At 33.6% G+C, this 20844-nt stretch overlaps 3 protein-coding genes and 1 long non-coding RNA gene across 5 annotated transcripts in view; 1 reads left to right on the forward strand and 3 right to left on the reverse strand.

Moving 5' to 3' along the window:
- Positions 1-310: 310 nt before the first annotated feature.
- Positions 311-5631, reverse strand: LOC105134209 (ferric reduction oxidase 2). Its single transcript, XM_011038549.1, has 8 exons — positions 5359-5631; positions 5108-5210; positions 4826-5020; positions 4476-4710; positions 1958-2285; positions 1609-1852; positions 771-1477; positions 311-675 (listed from the first exon to the last, which is right to left on the reverse strand). Exons 1-8 carry the CDS (start codon positions 5513-5515, stop codon positions 536-538), a joined length of 2109 nt encoding a protein of 702 aa, XP_011036851.1. The 5' UTR covers positions 5516-5631; the 3' UTR covers positions 311-535.
- Positions 5632-11473: 5842 nt separating this feature from the next.
- Positions 11474-13332, reverse strand: LOC105134218 (probable receptor-like protein kinase At5g24010). Its single transcript, XM_011038561.1, has one exon. The coding sequence runs from the start codon at positions 13186-13188 to the stop codon at positions 11761-11763; it is 1428 nt and encodes a 475-aa protein (XP_011036863.1). The 5' UTR covers positions 13189-13332; the 3' UTR covers positions 11474-11760.
- Positions 13333-15114: 1782 nt separating this feature from the next.
- Positions 15115-20844, forward strand: part of LOC105134241 (mechanosensitive ion channel protein 1, mitochondrial-like) — a 5894-nt gene continuing 164 nt past the window's right edge. The window contains exons 1-8 of one of the 2 annotated variants that reach the window (XR_843947.1): positions 15115-15387; positions 15655-16563; positions 16675-16943; positions 18090-18190; positions 18733-18840; positions 19375-19596; positions 20350-20721; positions 20812-20836. Coding sequence is in view for 1 of the 2 variants with exons in the window: in XM_011038590.1 (XP_011036892.1) it covers positions 15752-16563; positions 16675-16943; positions 18090-18190; positions 18733-18840; positions 19375-19596; positions 20350-20490 (1653 nt within the window). In the remaining variant the exon portion in view is untranslated. Of the gene's footprint in view, positions 15438-15654; positions 16564-16674; positions 16944-18089; positions 18191-18732; positions 18841-19374; positions 19597-20349; positions 20722-20811; positions 20837-20844 lie in introns of those variants that run through there. The other variant, XM_011038590.1, reaches the window with a different exon arrangement.
- LOC105134235 (uncharacterized) overlaps positions 20561-20844 on the reverse strand; it is a 1768-nt gene continuing 1484 nt past the window's right edge. The window contains exon 2 of the long non-coding RNA XR_843946.1: positions 20561-20721. This is a non-coding gene — a long non-coding RNA (uncharacterized LOC105134235). The remainder of the gene's footprint in view (positions 20722-20844) is intronic.

Below are 20844 nucleotides of genomic sequence, written 5' to 3' on the forward strand. Positions count from 1 at the left end.
AAAAATAAATAAATTTAAGACTCGATTATTTAAGCTATATCCTAAATAATTATTCAACTATTTTTAATGGAACGGTTTTTGCATTGCACGTAGATTTTATTTCATATAGCACCAACCTGTTCCCCATCCACATGCCCTAAAATGAAAATAATAATAATAATAAAAAAAAACCTAGGTAAGCTGTTCCTTCTTTTTTTAATCATAAAAAACTTAGAATTAACTAATCCTCCTGCCATTACCGAAGACATTACTTTCCTAAACTTCTCCACATTTATTTTTTGGGCACTGGGATGGAACTCCGCAAGCTAGATAATTGAAGATCATCGGCTACTAACACATCGATTTTATTCTTTTCGATCAGATAATCTACATCAGATATTGCATATGATTTGTTCAGGGTAGGAGGAGGAGGAGGATAGTATTACATCTTGATAATACAGAGAAAAGAACACTGGCTGTAAAAAAAGAAAAAGAAAAAAGGAAGCGGAAAGCGATTGTAAAGTAGAACAGACAACTTCGGCAAAGGTGAGCAAAATCACCAGGTAAAGCTAATGGATTCGAAGTGCAGATTATCTGCTAAACCAGATGAACAGATGTTTGCAATCCCATGCCTCATCATCTTTGGACCACTGGCAAGAACCCCCACACTTGATCCTTTGCATTCAAACAGGATTTCTGCATCAAAAGAAGGGTTGGTTAAAGCTTAATGAGAAAATTGTAGTCATAAAACAGGCACCAAATCATTATAATCCTGAATAGAGCTAGCATACTCTTTAGGTCAGGCCTTTCACCATAGTGCACATTAATAGCCTGGAAAAGAGACTGAAGAGGGACACTTTCCAATTCTCTGTCAGCTCTGGACACCCATGACTGAGGTGATCCGGCTGGTGTTGACCCTTCCACGTTCTGAACCTGCTTAACATCCCTCGCATTTTGTTTCTTGTTCCAAAGAACAGCTGCACTTGCTGTCATGGCTATGCATATGCAAATAACTAACATATTGAGAAAAGATCTAAAGGCCAATGGGAAACCCCCCTCGGTGTTTTGATCGACTGGGTAGATGTAGTAGCCAGTAATAAGGCCAATTATAATGAGGAAAATGATGAAAGAAGATGATATGATAGCGCCAAGCCAGAGCCAGCTTTTGGGGCCTAAAATGGCAGATATAGGTGCATCAGTTGCGTGGGGATTGAACCATATCGCTTGAGGGGTCTTCGAGCTATCCGCTGTCGGCCCTTTCTCTCTTGTTACAAAAGCCTCAATTTTTAACTGCAGCTTGGAAATATCTGATGGGCTGCCGGATATTGGAAGCAGGAGGTCTAGCATGGTGAGTTCTGAAGATTTCTTGAATGCGCAAACTAGGATTACTTCAGGTGTCTTGCATTTGTATGTTGTGCTCGCAAAGATGAGTTCTCGGATTATAGAAATGAAAGGGGCAATGCCACTGCCTCCACTTACCATCACTAGTTGGTCATGCCTAAATACAAAGGTTTAGTTAATACTAAATTTCAGACACAAAAGTCAAAGATGTATTGGCCAAGAGCTAAATCGAAGGTTGCCGAAACATATATAGAATCCACAAGGTAATGTTTCTTTTATGGCCCAAACCTTGTAAAATGTGTTGAAGCAGGTCCATATGGTCCTTCAACTGAGACCTCAAGACGATCAATTGAAGAAGGTGAAGAAAGCATCTGGTGCAGCTTCCTGGTCCAACTTCCATCACTTTTAATGACAACACTCAACTTTTCAGGCTCCAGATTGCTATTAGAAGTGATGGTAAAAGGATGCCACTGCAGGCCAGAAATGCTAGGCACATTGATAAACAAAATGCTCGTGGGATTATAACTCAACCCTGGCAATATAAATCAGAAAACCAGTTAAAAAAATAAGAAGAAAAAGAAGAACTCGACCCGATTAACTAAAACAAAGAAGTATAAATTCTGGTAATTAATCTCACTTGGATTCTTAGAGAAGTTGAGTTCTACACTATCACACGGCAGAATCCGGGCTGAAACTAGGCGAACTCTTTGTCGTGATTGTAAGAATCTCAAGAAACGATCAACCAAGAAGAGGTAAAATCCAGGCAGCGTAAGGCAGGCAAAAGAGATGCCAACATGGAATATAAAGAAAACCATGAAGAGGATGTAGAGGTAATGGGTGTAAAAGAAGAGCTCGAACATTTTCCGCCTGATGCCAGGGTAGGTTGTTGCCCACATGACAAGTCCAGACAACAAAGATAGCTCCCCAGCCACATTGGATACATCATCTCTAGCCCATTCTAGCATCTGCATTACATGTAAAACATTATAAAGGCCATAAATTTAACAAAACCAATAAGGTTCTTGTTTCGAATGGCAGAACACCAAACAGACAGTAATTATTTTCTCAAAAGAAAGAAGATGGAAGCGCATATTACCCAAGGGCTGAAACAACACGTTAACTAGGATTAAAGAGAATACTATTTAGAGTCTCGTGTTAATCAATGGTAGATAAATCATATAAACGTACGTGCTGCGTCACAGTTAATTTATCACAAATTGATCAACACAGCTGTGTTGTTTAGCAACTAAGACAAAACGAAATGTGAAAGAAGAGTTTTCTTTTCCCGGAAAATACCGTCCACTCGATGGTGAGTTTTTGAGCCACTTACGTAAAGCCCTTTCTGCAACATGCGGAATTTTTCAAGTACCGCGTGAAATGACTCTCATTTGGTCTGCGAATAAAGTTTTTGGTGGGGGCAGCTTTAGCAGAGTTATCACTGAATTTCAGTGGATGCCTGCTGAAACCCAAGATCATGATGGAAATCTTAGGCCCAGTTCACTTCCAAACGGAAAGGAAAGAAACACTAGGACAATCAAAGTTCAGAGGCACATTCCAGTCTGGGCCCTACCCAGTAGATTCCCTGCCTTAAAGTCAACCCATAAGATGATCCTCACCATCCAATTTATAAATGAAGTGACCACCTTATGCATGATAAACAGGTGATCAGAAAGCAATATCCCGACCCTAATATAGAAGATGCCACGACAGCAAAAACATAAAAAACAAAACAAATCAAAGAAACTACTTTCCTACGGCAAGCAGAGCAGACCACCGTAGAAATTGACTTGTGGGGTCTGATCTCCAAAAAGAAGCAAGAAGAACAAGAACACTATTATGTAATCTGTTAATCAAAGGCATATTGTTGAGAATGAGCCCTAGTGCTAGTGCTCGTGATCGTGCTGCTGCTGCTTTCTTTCGTAACTGTATTGCTTTCTTTGAGTGTCCAAACTCGTGAGATTTGCCTTTTCGATTTTCCTTTTTACGTTTTGTTTTTCTTCAAGAAATTATGCAAGAGGTATTATAGTTTTGAAAGTTTCCTATTCACGTGGATGGTGGATACTCACGATTGAGGTTTCCATTTTTTGGTTGACATCAAGACACAAACTCTCGGAATATTCTACCTTCACTGGGAAATTGCTTCCTCGTAAAGTAGTGTAGGATTTCATTAGCAAAAAGGACATGAATATGATCTCGATCCCACCGCCATATAATTTCAAATCACGTCACATATAATTAAACTCTTTAAAATAAAATGATTCATAAATAATTAATATAATATCAATGTGCTACTATTATTCATTAAAAGTTAGTAGAGTCATAATCCAAGTTAAACATAGGACACCTTGAAACAAAAGGATTTTAAATTACTGTAATAATGATAGAAGTTGTTTAGCAAATACATTGCAATGTTGTAGCAGTAAAATATAAATATTAGCTTTTGATATACAATAATCCATCAAATTCTATTTTTTCTTGAGGTTTCACAAGAGTTTTCAATTACATATATATACTTGCTGAATATTTATATGAAAATCAGAATTATTAGAAATATTAGAATGTTTATTATCATCTTTAATTTTTTATTTAATACATCATTATAATTGTTTTAATCATAATTTCAAACTTGTTTTATTTCAGCTTTAGTTATCTAGACATTCATTAAAAAAAAAAATGCAGGGGCATACTTATAATATTTAGTATCGGTGCGATGGACAAAGATATATAATTCTATAACTTATCAAACTTTATATAAAATTATTCTAAATTTTGTATATAAAAGATTATTCTGATTTGGATATAATAACTATTCAAACTTATTTATTTGTAAATAATACAGATAATCTATTAGAGATCAGAAAAGAAAAACTATGAAGTAAAATTTTGAATACAAACTATATAATAACTTTTCTGATTAAAGAAAACTATATAATACATGTGCAAGGCAGCCTGGCACCAAGAAAACCAATTTGAAAAAAACAAATAATTAATGTTACCGAACTCATATTTAACTCATGTATAGATTATTTGGCGCTTTTGGTTAGATATTATTTGCCATTCTTGGTTAGAAAAAATAAAAGGAAAATTAATGAAATGAATATTTAATATTAAATTTGTGAGTGTAATTAATTAAAAAGATAAAATAATGTTCTTACCGATGAAATTTGATTTTTGACAGCCCATAATGTGATGTAACCAAGTCCATGAGCAGTGAAGAAGACCATAACCGTATGACCTATCCATATGTGGTACTTGATGCTAGCCTCAGAAGGAAGACCGAACAATGGCAGCAGTGATGATCCTCGAGCCACCGGTAAGAAAAGAAGCGCAAGGCATATATTTCCCAGAAGCCCTAGACTCAGAGATGCAGTGGCCAATTTAGCTTCCCATCTGCCACAAAGTTCACCGCCAATATTTTTAATTTATTTTTCGTTCAAGTCAATGAGAAGGTCATCCTTAGTATTTATATCGTGGTAATCTGTGATTAAAAAAAAGAAGTTCTTACTCTTTCAATCCCTTTTTTGCTGCTGATTGTGGGGTGATCGTAGCAAAGCCATTAAGTAAATAAACTGAGAATGACCAAATTAATAAGGCCACGAACATGATCAAGAAGGCTAGCTCTGTGGCAGAAACAATGCCTAGAGGGCCTTTTACTAGCATCGGCTGTTTCAACGTGACCAGACGATTCTTTTTGCCATTGCTGTAATTAGTAGAAATCAAAATTATTAATAAATTAATAAAAAAAAAATAAAATTAACGGGTGCTTGAAACTCTCATTAATAATTACCTTTCCAGCTTGCTGTCATTAGACCTCTTCCGGAAATGGAGATAAACACAGCCCACAACAGCAACAAAGAGAATGGGAAACGAGAAAACCAAAAATCCCGTGCCTGTAACAAAATATGCATCAAACAAATATATATACTTGATATATTCTAAACACGTTTTTTATTTTTCCGAGTGGGAAAGAAATACAATAATTAATGCTATAGAATTAATGTTCTGTTGAGTATACAGGAAAGATTAATCAATGCAAACCTTGCTTTCCAAAATAAGTAGACGAATTAAGCTTCTTTCGGATATTAGGGAGCCATTTTCCCCTGAATGTTTTGGTGGGCATCATAATCCACACCATAGCATATCCCAGCAACACTATCATCAGTAGTAGCCTTATACCTGCCCAGATCATCTTCATTTCTTTACGTGGACAGTGTGGTCTTGAATCTATATATGCTCTCTTTCTCTCACTTATCAGACACGGGGAAAGAAAAGAGAGAGAGACTTGAGTTAATTAAGAGCTTGTAGACACAGAGAATGTAAATGGAATTAGCCCTATTTATAGTGAAGAATTGATATAATGGTTTTTTATGCATAGAGATAATGTAGGCTTGGCAGCAGATGAAAATGAAGCATGGCTCACGTCTCCTCCCTCCTGCAAGCAGAACAACGTTTCTAGGGTTCATTATCCTACGTGGTTGACAATAGGCGGGGCCGTGGGGCATGCCCGATACTTGGCATGTGTCATTGTTCGGGAGTCAACGATTGAGCTGACCTTTAATTATCGAAAAAAGAAAAGAAAAATGTTAATTCTGAGTGCTAGCTAGACCTTTTTATTCCTCTCCTTCCATTTTCATTTCATCCAGGCTTTCTGTATGGCACAAGTTGATGCGTTTACTTTCACTACAATGGCAAGTTTCATGCCACACAACACGATTGATGATGGGAATGATAATAAGCTCATTCGATCACACTCGCAAAAAATTCTCGACGAGCTATATATATTCTTGTGTTTGCAATAAATCTTACGATTGATATTCATGAACCATATCTTTTCTTAATTAAATTAATGACTACTTAATCTTTTGCTTGTAGGAATTTATTATGAATTTGTGGATCATATATATGCCTTAGGCTGGTGTGGTTTTAACTAATTTTGTTCGATAAAATTATTTATTGCCTCCAAAGGTAAAGATCCATATAGCTGATGCTTTAATTTACCACTTTTATTTTAAGAGGCAGTATATTTATTTTTAATTGATTTTATTGGTAGAAGTATTTTAAGTTTTGATCTTGGTATAAATATAAATATTGTAGAAATTAAGACGCATGGATGTAATTAGAAATGTAATGTTTTTACAAGATGTATAGTAACTCTCCGAACACCTATTTATTTTTTTAAGAAGTAACATTAATTATCTCTTATACTATAATTCAGAAAAAGAAGAGAGAAATATTTATTCCATACAAAAAGAAAAATCATACTGATATAACTTACAAAATCATTGCATTAAATGTCATTTATGATCATAATATTTTTCAATACATTTCATTTAATTGGGTAGAACTACTTAACAAGTGTCGTTATTTTTTTACTTTTTATTTATCGAAACCATAAATGTGTCTTAATGCTTTTCCAATTTGAAATTTAATATTTGTTTTTGGGGTGGCTTGTAAAAGTTTGAATTTTTTTGTTTTAAATTATGTTTTTTTAGTATTTTTTGTTTTAATATATTGATATTAAAAATATTTTTTTAAAAAAAATATTACTTCAACATATTTCCTTACAAAATATACTTTAAAAATAAATAAAAACATGCTTAAAATAGATTATCTTCATTTGGTCAATTCAATTGCAATTGCAATAGATGAGGGGTAAGGTTGTTAAAATCACGAGTTAACTTGTAAAATTATAGATTTTATGAGTCAACATGTATTTAACATGCTAAATCGGACTAAAAATTTAAAACTAGTAAAATTAACTTAACTCGTGCAAAATCGATAAACTAGATTTGATTCTACGAGTTTATTAAATTGGTGATATAAACCAAGTCATGTTCAAATTTAGCCTTGAAATGTCTACTAACTTATTTTGCGATATTAAACATATCTCTCAAATCATATATTGGATAAAGCTAAAATTTTAAATGAAAATATTAGATAGATAAAAATATATTGTGCTAAATTTTTAAGTTAAATGGAGTTAGAAAATATAATATTTTAGATGATCAAAGTTAGTAAACTAATATTGTCAAATGTCAAACAAGACCTTGATGTACTGTTTGGAATATATCTAGAGTTACTGGCTGAATTTTGCTTCGATTAAAGTTGAAATAGAAACTAGATATTTGAAACTTTTCAACTACATATAGTAGGCCCAATAATTCATCTAAATTAAAGAGAATAATATGTTTGAAATCAGGACTCAAATCTACTAAAAATATGCAAAAATTAGAAATTCAAACTATATAAAGAAATTTTAACAGGAAGATTTTTATTTTATTTTATTTTTAATTTGAATTTTTTCTAGCACATTAGACATTGTTTAGGGGTTTATTTCATTATGAATTTATGTTAATTAATTACTAATTTAAACACATAATTAGTTTGTAACCCGAAATAGATCTATCAAGACTTATTGTAATGAGAACAACTAAATTGTTATTGGATTTCCGTGTGTTTTCTATTTTTCAGTGATTTCTCTGTATTGAAAAATTTTGTTATAAGACTTTTTATTTTTTTATGTCATTGATTTATTGATTTATACTATTTATTTCTCTCATTGTATTTAAATGACTCATTAATTATAATATTGTTGATTTATTTTATCATATTTTAATATAAATTAATTTATTGACTAGAATTATCAATATATAATTATTTACAAAATTTACTTATAATTTTATGATTCGAGTTTATATTATATTTTTTATATCAAGTTAAAAGAATATTTTTGACAATCTGGAATAGAAACATATACATACCGATATTTTAAAACATAAATTCAGAAAAATATGAATTTAAAACTAGGATGTTTCGCATTAAAGTCTTACAAATGGATGATCAGCCAAGAATTTTCCATAAAATGGTCACTTGTCTTCGATGCATCCTCTCGAAACTCTTGGGAATTTGAGGGGTGCTACTTGTGATCTGCTTATATTTCGTAGCAGCTGGATCTGATCTAGAATGGCTGGCCTCGTGCATAGAGCAATCTTTGCACTCGTTGCTGTGTGCTAGACTCGTGGCTCTCGAGTGCCATTTGTAATGCGTGGAAATAGTATAGCCGACGCATGCCTCCCTCCCTAATGACATCCAACTTGTTACAGGAAGTACAAATAAATAGTTTTTCTAGCATTGCTTTCCTTACTCAGTGGGTGCCTCGCTCGAGATATTGCAACAGTTGTTTTTTATTTTGAAAAGTATTAAAATAATATTTTTATTTTATTTTTAAAAATTTATTTTCATTAACATATAAAAAAATTCAAAAATATTTAAAAAATAAATTTTAAATAAAATAAATAAATTCAGACCGATGTTCTAGAATTTTATACTATTATAAATTAAAACGAGCCCGCTAATTATGAAGGCAAGATAATTCATTTATATTAATTAACTTGAGCCCCTGGGATATATGTTAGAAAAATCCAAACTAATTAAGAAATAAAACCACGAAAAAAACTGAGAGATATATAGGAAGTAAAGGTTGATCACTTGAGCGATAATATGGCAAGCAATCTATGTAGCAATCAGAAATATGAAAACGGAAGAAACTCTAGCAACCAACCAGACCGACCAGCTCCAATAAGATTCCTAAGATGAAGTTAATTTCAGACAAAAGGAAGGCTTAGGACGTCAGGCTATAAACTATAGACTAACTACCTCCTTATGGTAACGGCACAAGCTCTCAAAGTTTGTACCCTGGCCAGTTTGCTTTTTGAATTATTATGCTTTTTTGGTTGGATGATGACGAGGTATAACGAAAGTAAAACCTTCAAAAGACCATTAAAAAAAATCTTAATAAAAGTATTGAATAGAAAAAATAAAATAAAAAAATATTATTATCAAATAAGAAAAAAATATTTATTTTCCTAAAAAAAAACTAGCTTAACAATTAAAGTATTTTGAATGAATATTTTGCCACATTGGTAAGTATTAAACCTTGAATCTTTGAGTGAATCATCCATATTTTAATTGGTTTATTCATAAAAAATTCATTTTTCGTAATTCAAATTCAAAATGATAATGTACAAACCTACAAGCTTATAAACGCGAAAAACGTAAACACTGATATTGTTTTTCTTGGGCTAACCAATTTAAATTCTGCACGTCTTGTAAACTCTGAAGTTCATAAAATGTTTTCATCTAGTGATAATGTTACAAAATTTAATATGGAGTTTTTTTTTTGTGTTTGTACAGTGGATAATCTCATGTTTGTATTATTATCCTCTTTTCTATAGCGAAAATATATAACTGGTGGAAATTCTATCACATTTCAAATGGTTTATTTTGTTAGATTTAAAAACTTTCATGTGATAAAATTGGTGATTTTAAACAAAAGATTATAATAAATTGAATAAATACTTTTAAATTCTAAAAAAATGTTGTTTTTATTTTAATATGATAAATATTCTATAAATTAAAGTATGAATACTTAGAGAAAAAATTGTAAATTTTTTATTTGGATGGTTTGGAGAAGTGGAAAAGATGAAGAGTTATTTTCTTCTTATAATGATAATATGAACGATGAAGAAATATTTATTATATATTATTATTAATGAGATAAAAACATAATATATTATTAGTAAAGTTTTTATATATTATAAAGATAGGGAGTTGAATATTTCTAATATGAATATTTCATATTAAAAATTTTAAAAATAAATAAAGGGAGTTTTATTACCCTGACGTAAGTACCTTCAGACAAATTATTATTGGGTTACCATCATATTATTGAACTTTTTTAATCATAATTTTAGATATATTTTTTTTTTTTTTACATTGCATCAAAAATACTGATTCATCATCAATCACTACGCATCAGAAACATGCCTTGAATCTTACGGTGACCGCGTTTAAAAATTTGAGACACGTGAAAATGAGATCTCGCAAAGCCACCTCTTGCAGTTTGTAATTTCCGAATGCATTAACATGAACTACGTAAAACAATTCCAAATTCGCCGCTGAAATTACCGAAGGCCGCCATCCTTCAAGGCCTAAAAGCATGCCGTCGGGCCTGGGTCATGAATCGAATTTAGCCCTAAAAGTTGAGACTTCCACGAGTCCCACATAACCCCGACGGCCTTAACAAATATTCCATCACAACAAACTTCATTTCAGTTCACCTTCATGGAAATTCGTTACGTTTGGATTAGGGAGGAAGAGGTAACAGGGTTGAACATGTTTACTTAAGGGATGTAAACTAGTTCATTTCTAGTTTGGAGGTAAAGAGATGAAGGTATAAATAAGATGGAAAATGTTTATTTATCAAAAGGATAAAATTGAGTTTTTCAAAAAGAAATAAGATTAAAAAATTAAATTGCTGTTAAAAAAATTAAATATTTTTTTTCCCTTCCAACCCATTACCTCCTAATTTGAGGGTGAGATTTTGAAGGGGAAAGAAGGTTAAAAATAAACCTTCATTTCCCCTCCCTTCCCTCAAATATTTTCTTCCTAAATAAGGTTAAGAATATCATTAACCTCCATTCCCCTCCCCTCCATTCCCTTCTTACCCAAACAAACTGTAAATGTGATAATATTCATATTAATTTAAGAAAATTTTCAAATCGCCATGAAGAAAGGTTTGGCCTTCTAACAGTTCATCTCTACACCCTTAGGGTTATTCCATAGAGGCCATCATCTAGCAGTAGTGGGATGCTTTACGGGCACCGTTGTAAATTAGGAAAACAAATCAGCAAGTAGTTAACGCCATGAATGATTTCAGGATTACTTCAAGACAGAGGGGTTTACTCATAATTTATCACTAGTCAGTTTTTTTTTTACCTCCGGAAGGCATATTCTCTACCTTTTAAGTGCCAATTCATGAATATGTGCAGGCTAAATTCGTGATTCCATGCAATCAAAATCATGTGATTGCTTTACAAAAATAGAACCATCATTGCAAGACGAACAAGAATCAAGGGAAACACCATCCTAACAAGATGAAATTCATTACGTAATAACATTACAGTAATCACTTGTCTGCCCTAGGTGAGATACTTTAAGCGTAATTTACTTCCTCTCGTCGTATCAGCATGCCAAAGCGGAAACAGCCTTTTCAAAATCAATTGAATGGGGAAAAGACATCAACCTTTTCGTCGTGTTACAAACAATACAACTTAAGGTTGAAAAGTTCGAGCAAACTGTTGAATGGGTATGCTTTCAGTAAAATAGCTGGAATCTTATTTAAGGGTCGCAAAGTACAAGAGATAATTGAAGATATTGTATCCTGCATTACAAAATATAGAAGTTGCACAGTATATTATATGCTACAAAAACAGCTTGCTTACAAATTAGCATTACAATACTGGAAAGGTACATTAAGCTTTAGATACTTCAAATAAGAACTTACTATGACCTTAAATAGCAGAAGGTGAGAATACCATCATTCTATAGCATCTGCATCACCAGTTTTATCATACAACAACCTGTCCTATAGAACAGAAATCACGCTTTACCAGACAAATGTAGATTACCATGGTTTAAGTCAACTCCTGGGACCTCTGTAGGCAATTTGGACCAGGAAACAGGGTTCCTCAGTCCCACTGTTCTCCTATGCATAACCAGAGCTAGACTCAGCAACAAACACAAACCAGCAACAAATGGAACCAGAACACCAATGTTTCCTCTAGGCCAACTTTTCAAAACCATGCCTGCACAAATCTTTCCACCAAGACTCCCCATTGAATTATTCATCTTCATGATCTCCACCCCATTCAAAATACCATCAACTCCATATGCCATGGTCTTGTTGGTAGGTCCAACACTAACACGCAAAACCCCAGAGCTATCATCATCAACAACAAAATCCACATAAAACGGAGAAGCCAGCGTATATGTAATAGACGAAAGATCTAAATCTTCATATGCCAGGTACCCATTAACATAGACATTAAAATGTATCAAACCGAGCGATATGCTAGCAATATCACAGAAATGCATCCTAACAAGATACTTATAACCCTCATCCACTGGAAACTCCCATGTCATATTAACATTAAGTACTGAGCCATTAGTGTTAGTAATAACTCGAGCAGTCTTGTACACGAAATCAGGACCTACTTCCCTGCTAGCCCCCCCAATTTGGTAATGAATACGACCACCAAAGTACATCCGTTTCGACAAATCATTGCTTGATTTCAAAAACTCATGATCAGGAATCCACGTTCTCCATACAGTATCATTAAAAGGTGTCACCTTTGGACCTCCAACATTGATCCTATGCACGGTTTCAAGTGCCTGCTTGGTTAATCCCACAAATTTCTCATCTTTATTACCATTAACAAGAAATCCCACATCAGCAATCAAATCTTTAGGTGCAGATATCACTTCAATTGCATTAACAAAACCATAATCACCCTTCTTTGCAGGCACAAAATTAATCACAATCTTATCAGAATCAGCCCATATAAAGTACTCCTTAACTACGAAGTCCCTAACTTTCCCTACACTGAAATTGCTCAAAGCAACATATCCGTTAACCAAAACGTGAAATTGAGCATCGCTTAAGTCCAAATTGGAAGAAAAAAAAGCGTGAAAATGAAGCCTTACCATATGAGTCCCTGGTTCCTCAATCTCAAAAGCATATTTTGAAGGTTTTTTGAAAATTCTTGCGGAGTTGTAGATTTGGATTGAATAAGGAGATGGGCTTTGGTTGGTGAGCGGAATCGTTTTTGCTGAGGAGAGAAGCGGCGAGTTCGGATTGGAATCAGAGATAAAACGGCGGTTGTCGACGGTGGTGTCGACGGTGGAGCCACAAGAAATGAGGTGGTTGTCTGTGGGAGAGAAGCTGGAAAGAGGGAGGGGGGAGAGAAGAGAGAAGGTGAGAATCAAGAGAGAGAAAGTATGGATTCTGTGTGAGTTAGTCTCCTCCATTTGAGAGAGAAATTGAAAAACAGAGATTTCAGGCAGTGAGGAGGAAATTAAAGAGCGTTTGTTTCTATTTTTGTGATAGTGAGTTAGGGACGAGTTGAATTGGGTTTTCGGGACATTGTCAACGCGTCATTTGGTGTCCGCGTTATGGTTATGGCCCTACTTTACGTGCTTACCTGGTATTGAGGTAGAGCCAGCGCGTCGATCTTACAGTGTTGGGACCCAACCAGGCTGGTTTAACTTGAACCAGCTGTTGGAATTTGGCTGCCTTTTCCTTTCCTTTCCTTGTTTTTTTTTTTATTTTTTTTTATTTCTCTTTTCTGCTAATATCCCAATAAATCTATTTTTAGTTTTAATCATCTGGGTATTTTCATACCAGCTGTTTTTTTTTTATAATGATATATATTTTTTAAGTTGGGTTACTGGTTGAGAATTTACTCTTATCAGTTCATGTTTTATTTAAAAAAAACTCTTGAAATAACAAAATTTTTATATACAAAAAAAATCCAAAACAAGTATAAGTAAATCTGGTTTTAACCTATGATTTCACAAAAATTATTCCAGTCAAGTCTACTCTACAAATGATGGAAAGATTCAAACCCAGTATTGTAAAATTGAACATTAAATACATGGAATATTATGCGATTGGCATTACAGATTTATAGTCCTAAACAACAAATTAATTTGCTTTCTAGTGCGGTAAACCAAAGCAATGTACAGGGATTGTTTATTTGAAATTATGGTAAATGATTGTTGCTTGAAATATTTTTTATTTAAAAATATATTAAAATAATATTATTTTATTTTAAAAACATTATTTTTAAAATTAGCATATAAAAACGATTTAAAATTTTAAAAATTTAACATTTAATAAAATTTAATTTCCACTATATTTTTAAATAAATTCACAACACATATAAAAATAGTCATAATCAAGTATTTATTAAAAATAATTAAAAAAAATACATGCAATTTGATCGAGTATTGAGAGAGTTGGTGTTCACTCTTAAGCTCAGGAATAAGAGGAAGAATGATGGACAAGAAGCCATCATCTTTTTTTTTTTTGGTAGTTTTACCCATAGTTTTTAAATTTAGTTTGATAATTGGCCGAGTTCAAGGTTTGGATTTCAGGTTTTGACTGGGTTACCAAGTCATCTAAGTTAATTTTATTTTTTAAATTAAAAAAATATTATTTTAATAAAAAAATAAAAATCAAGGGATTGTAACTGAGTTTTAATTAGATTTCATCAGGTCACCTCAAATTTTTTTTTTCTATATATTTTTAAACCTGACCTAGTTCTAATCCCAGATCTACCTCCCTAATTTACCCACAAGGCCGGGGTTTCAAAATTGTGGTTTCACCTCCCTCCCCCCTCTCTGTTCTTTCCAAATAGAAGAAAGCTTCTGTCTGTTTAATTTAGATGAAGAAACAAACTAAAATGTCATATTACAAGAACTTTGAGGATGTAAATAGCTCCAAGAAAGAAAGAAGGATGAATACTCATAGGACTTTGTTATTTGTTTTTTTTTTTAAAAAGATTATTTGAGCAAGATAGTTGAGATAGCTTAATTTAATTTGAATTTTTTTAATGTTTTTTTTATGAAATTATTAATTTTTTTTAATTTTAATTTTTAATATTAAACTATTAACATTTGAATTTTATAATTTTATTGTTTTGTTTTTAGTTACTCCTCGTGCAAGATAATTAAGGTAATTCAAGTTTTTTTTCTAATATTTTTTATTTAATTTTAGATTTCTAATTAAAAATCTAATATTTTTATCTTAATATTATATTATGCGTGATAAAAACAAGTTTATCCAAGATAACATTAACATTTTTTTTATTTATTTTTTTTACTTATCCTTTAACATTATACTTTAACATTATATTATTGAGCCCTTTATTTTTGCGTTTTCTTTTTTTTTAACCTCGAGTTATCTAATCTAGTTAACTCGGAATTAACTAGTTTATCATGATGTGTAAATGTTTTTTTTTACGTTAAACAACTTTAATGACCAGCGGTGAAGCTGGACACCAATCTAGTTAATACTACAAGTTTATATACCAGTCCCAATAATTCATAGCAAAACACACCACTAAACCTTTTTTTTTTTTTTTAATTATAAATACCGAGGATTATACTCTAAAAGTTACAAAATCTTGTGTAGCCACAATATAGATCTGGCTAATTCTCATTTTGGTAGGCTAATTCTCATTTTGCTCGCCTGTAAAATTTTGATTGCAGCACAGGTTTAGGGTTTAAGGATGCTTCCGTTTTTAATCTTCTTCCTCGTCCTCCTCTTCTTTTTATAAAATTTACATTTTATTATTTGATAGTTAAAACTTAAAAGTGCTGTTTAAGTTGGTTCATTTTAGTTTTTAGACCCGAATTTATCTATACTACTTTTAATCTCTTCAAGTAAGTTTGTCTGATTCCTATCTTTTTGTTTTTCTCTGGGTTTTGCAGGTTGAGAGCCTTTCGACAAGTTCTTGGTTGCAAATCGGTACTAAATTTTTTGTTACATTTTATTTTTTTGATGAAATGGTTTAGTTGAATTCATCTCATGCTGGAAGTTGCTATCATGGCTGGACTTAGGTTTTCAATGCTAAGAAAGTCTTTCTGTAATTCCATCAACCCCACTTCACAACGTCAATCACTTCGATTTTATAATGTTAATGGAAGTAGTCTAAGATCAGCATCCGCTATCATAAATCGAGATTATTACAAAGATGAATCAAAATTGGCTGGAAATCTGTCAAATATTATAGCTATGAGATCTGATGCTGGTGTCAATAACCAATGTTATAAGAATAAACCCATGAGAGGATTTATGTCAACTTCATCAAATGTGTTGCTTCGAAGTGCTGTTCCTTTCATTTCAATGAGCCCCGGGATGAGCTGTAGATCATTCTCTTGGTCTTCTGGTGGCAAAGTTGATAAATCTGGGGCTAGTGAATTTTCAGCTTCTTCCAGTGGAAGTGATGTGGACGTTAGTAACAGTGGTGGTATTGGAAGTGACTGGATTGATAAGGTTAAAGAAGCTTGGCAAAGTGCAGTGCATGCAGTAACTTATTCTGAGCAAAAGGCTAAAGAGATCTCCGCTGAACTGACCCCTTATGTTCAGCAGTTGCTTGATTCGCATCCATATCTTAAAAATGTGGTTGTTCCAGTTGGTTGGACTTTGACTGGTACTGTTGTGGCTTGGGTGGTGATGCCTAGACTTTTGAGGCGATTTCACAAGTATTCATTGCAAACTCCTGTTGCTTTGCTATCTGGAGGCACATCTGGTGAACAAATTTCATATGAGAAGAGCATTTGGGGTGCTTTGGAAGATCCTTTAAGATATGTAATCACCTTTATGGCATTTTCACAAATGTTAGTAGTTCCAGCTATAATCCTTTCCACTTTATGATATGTGAATGTTGATATTTTTTTTTATATATATTTTTCATTAGGTGACTAATATATTTGGACTCTGATTTGCAGTGCTGTGATGGTGGCACCTACTACAATTGCTTCTCAGTATATAGCACAAGCATGGAGGGGTGCTGTTATTCTTTCTTTTGTATGGTTTCTGCACCGGTGGAAGACAAATGTGTTTAATCGTGTGATAACATCGGCAACAGTTGATCGGGAAAAGCTGTTAACTCTTGATAGATTTTCTTCTGTTGGTCTTTTTGTTATTGGGCTGATGGCTTTAGCTGAGGCTTGTGGGGTTGCAGTGCAGTCTATACTGACTGTGGGTGGCATTGGAGGTCAGTGTTAGTAAATGGCTTGTGCCTTTACACATGCATTAATTGTGATGATAGGAATATTTGGCATGAAAAATTCTGTTATTTAACTAATCTTCTGAATTTGTTATTCTTGCTCTATTGATGCTTCCAAATTCCTATTTATATGTGATTGTAGTGCAATCTTAACATTCTAACATTTTTTAAAAAAATGCTTAACGGATTTCTTGAATACATGCTAACTCTATAAGTTCTTAAATCAAAGCTACTTCTTTATTCCCTATCTATCTGTTGACTTCCCTTGTCACTTAGTTTTGGCGAGCAATATGGAATTGTTTTTGCCATTCTTTCTTTTCACCCTGTGGAGACTGTCCTACCAAAACTTCATGTGTGTGTAACACTGTTTGTTCTCTTCAGAAGCCCTCCATATGAATGGAGGGATGCTCTTTAGTTATGTTGTTGGGACTTTGGTCTGCTATTTTAATTAGTTTTTTTTTTTTTAACACTAGTGGCTAGAAGGACTCAAGTCATGTTATTTGTTCACCTTAACATCTTTTTACCACTTCTTTTTTCATGTGAATGCTAGTTATTGCTTGATAGTTTTACAATTCTCATTGAAAACTAAAGGGTAAAATGTACGAGTGCCCCTGTGCCATTGGTCAAAGAACAAAGAATCTCTAAACAAAATTAGGGGTAAAAATTAGTCTTTCTGGTAAATGATGTTAGGTTCTCATCCAATTTTTTTAAGGTAAAAAGTTCCAATATCCCTTACACTAATGGTCAAAGCGCAAATAATCCCTGAACAAATTATTCAACTGAAATCGGATCCTTCTATAAAGTGGACTATGGTGTCACATGTTAGACACGTGATTTTACCTAAATTGGATGGAAACCTAACGTTATTTAGCAAAAGAACTAATTTTTACCTCCAGTTTTGTTCTAGGACTGTTTGAGCCGAATAGTTTGTTCAGGAACCCTTTGTGCTTTGACCAATAGTACATGAGTCCCTCATACATTTTACCCAAAACTAAATGCATCTTATTGATGATATCTCAATCCAGACCACCCGAGCACTTTTCTCTTAGGGTCACTCCTATGTTGTATCGTAGTATTGCGTTTTTGTAATCATATATAAAAACCTGATTCTTTAATTATTATGAAATTATGTAGGAGTTGCTACTGCTTTTGCTGCCAAAGACATCCTTGGGAATGTGCTCAGTGGGTTGTCTATGCAATTTTCAAAGCCCTTTTCACTTGGAGATACAATAAAGGTGAGAACATGTCATTGGTCCTTGGTTGATTGAAGTTTTTGTCTTTGGATAGTGAAAAGTCTTTATAAAGAAATAGTTTAGAGCAAAGATCAAAATTATGGTTTTCTGTGAAAAGTTCTGTAAAGTTTCTTTTCACAATGTCCAAGAGCATTGTTTCATCAGACATCCATAACTTAGTTTATGCTTTTATTGGTTGTTACTTTCCTGCCAACATCTTGTAATGAATTATACTGCCAAGCACCTTTCATCCAGCCCCTCATTACTTGTGGGAGAACATGTCAGGAATGAGCATAATAGTTGTGTAGATAGTATCCCAACCAATCATCACTATCATTTTTATTTTTACATGACTTTGCAGATACACATTTTGTTACTAGAAAAAGGGTATCTATCCATTCTGATTCTGTATTCATCAATACTCGTGAAGAATGGAAGAGAAGCTATTCTTCGTATGCATTTGTAATAATCTCGACAATTTTAGGGAAGCCCATTTGTCTTGTCCCTTTTCTCTTTAAAGAGTCACTGAAATTCATTGATTGCAGGCTGGAGCTGTAGAAGGTCAAGTGGTCGAAATGGAACTTACCACCACTTCATTATTGAATGCTGAGAAATTCCCTGTCTTAGTTCCAAATTCATTGTTTTCTAGTCAGGTAGGCCATTTTCCTTACAAGTCATATTGTATTGTTTTGGGAAACCATGGTCCAAAGCTGTGTTATCATGGACTCTATCTCTGTTTCTGCCAAGGATATTTACATCACACACCTAGTTGCTGATGTCGTCATATTCAAGCCTTATATTTCCTTTTTCTTATGCTTTTATTTGGATGTTGAAGTTTTCAGTGGTTGATGGCTTATCCTTAATTTTTGATTGATTTAAGTGGCCATATGAATATCCATCATTGATTTGGTTCTCTCATTGAAACTGTGTGTGTGTGTGTGTGTGTTTTTTTTTTTATATATGCATCCGCTCAGATACCTTACATTATCTAAAGAAGCATATCATCTCTATCTTTCTCCCACATATATGTGTCATCCACATGTGCATTGCACACGTGCACACACATTATAGTGGTATCTAATAACGAGCTGGCATCTTGAATGCTTGTTCAGGAGCACCTTCTTTGCCATGTTTATACTAATACTGTTGCCTGAATAATCTTTGATGACTGACATATAAAGTTATAGGTAATTGTGAACAAGTCTCGTGCCCAATGGCGTGCAATGGTCTCCAAAATTCCTGTGACAGTTGATGATGTGGAGAAGATACCCCAGATATCAAATGACATCAAGAACATGCTAAAATCTAACGCAAACATTTTCTTGGGAAAGGAGGCTCCTTACTGTTACTTGTCTAGAATAGAAAGTTCATTTGCAGAATTGACTCTTGGGTGCAATCTCAAACAAATGGTAAGCTCCAATCTTCCCCAGCGATTCTTTCTACTTTTGATGCAGGACAGAAAATCGACCATGATGCTTGCAAATGAGCTGTGTTCGCTTGCTGATTTTCATCTGTACCTGGCTCTGATTCTTTGAAATTTGAACATCATATATCTAGTTTGCTGTTAATTGGAACGGTCTTCTGTGCTTGCCTCTCTAGTTTAAAAGACATGTTGACCAAGGAATAAAGACATTTTTTTTTAATAGCTGCCACTGCTCTGTTGGCTAATAAATGCGACCCTAGTCCTTTATAACCTTCAATGATATCACATAAGGATTCTGGCATCAAATTCAGTTAAGCTTTGTAGGGCAGAATTGTATTTATAACATGTCCAAACATGCGAGCTTGAGTGTTCATATTGTTGATGACATTTCCAAAATATTGCCATACAAATATAACCAAGGCAACTGAAGAGAAGCCATTCCCTTTTTTTGTTTGTTTGCAAGGACCAAATGAACTGCTTATTCATATCTCTTGATGCTCACCATTGAATAAAAGAAGATTTTAGTCATTGATCTGGTTTTCTTCTCACGAAGCTCTGTTTTGAAGCTCAATACTTGGATGCATCGTCCTCTCAAAGAGATCATCACATATCAGCAAATTTTTAATCATCCTTCTCTGTTACACTAGTATATGTTTATAATCATGTGGTATGGACTGATGCTTTGTTGTTGTTGTCATCACTGTTTTTACTAATAGATGCTGTACTGCTCTGAGTGCAGAGCAAAAATGAATTATACTGCACGGAGCAAGACATTCTTCTGCAGTCAGTCAGGATAATAAAGGAGCATGGTGCTAGATTAGGCATCACTACCAGTCAGTCATACAGTGACAATGCTGGTAAACAAGATTCCGCATGGTGAAGCTTGGACCCTTCTCTACATGCACTCAACTTGAACATCACACTATGCAGAAACCTGTATCATGATGTTGTGTTCGAGTTGTTTTGGTGCATCTGAAAAGAAAAAAAAAAAAAAAACTGTTGTGGTGCAACGGCTGACAAGATACAAACTCTAGTCGACTGAAGAACAGGTTTTCAACTTTCTTGACCAACAGTTGTTGAAAGTTTTGAATCCATTTGTTCAGTTGAAAAGGTATCATTTCTTTCTTTCTTTCGTTTTTTGTAAAGAAAAAACCAAAAAGTCAAAAACATGCTTCATGAGGATTATTCTTGCTCTGTGTAGCGATAGACTATCACAGCAGTCTTAAAGAGCGTC

The sequence above is a fragment of the Populus euphratica genome, unplaced genomic scaffold, assembly GCF_000495115.2.
Source record: "Populus euphratica unplaced genomic scaffold, PopEup_1.0 scaffold2.1, whole genome shotgun sequence".
Classification (NCBI taxonomy): domain Eukaryota; kingdom Viridiplantae; phylum Streptophyta; class Magnoliopsida; order Malpighiales; family Salicaceae; genus Populus; species Populus euphratica.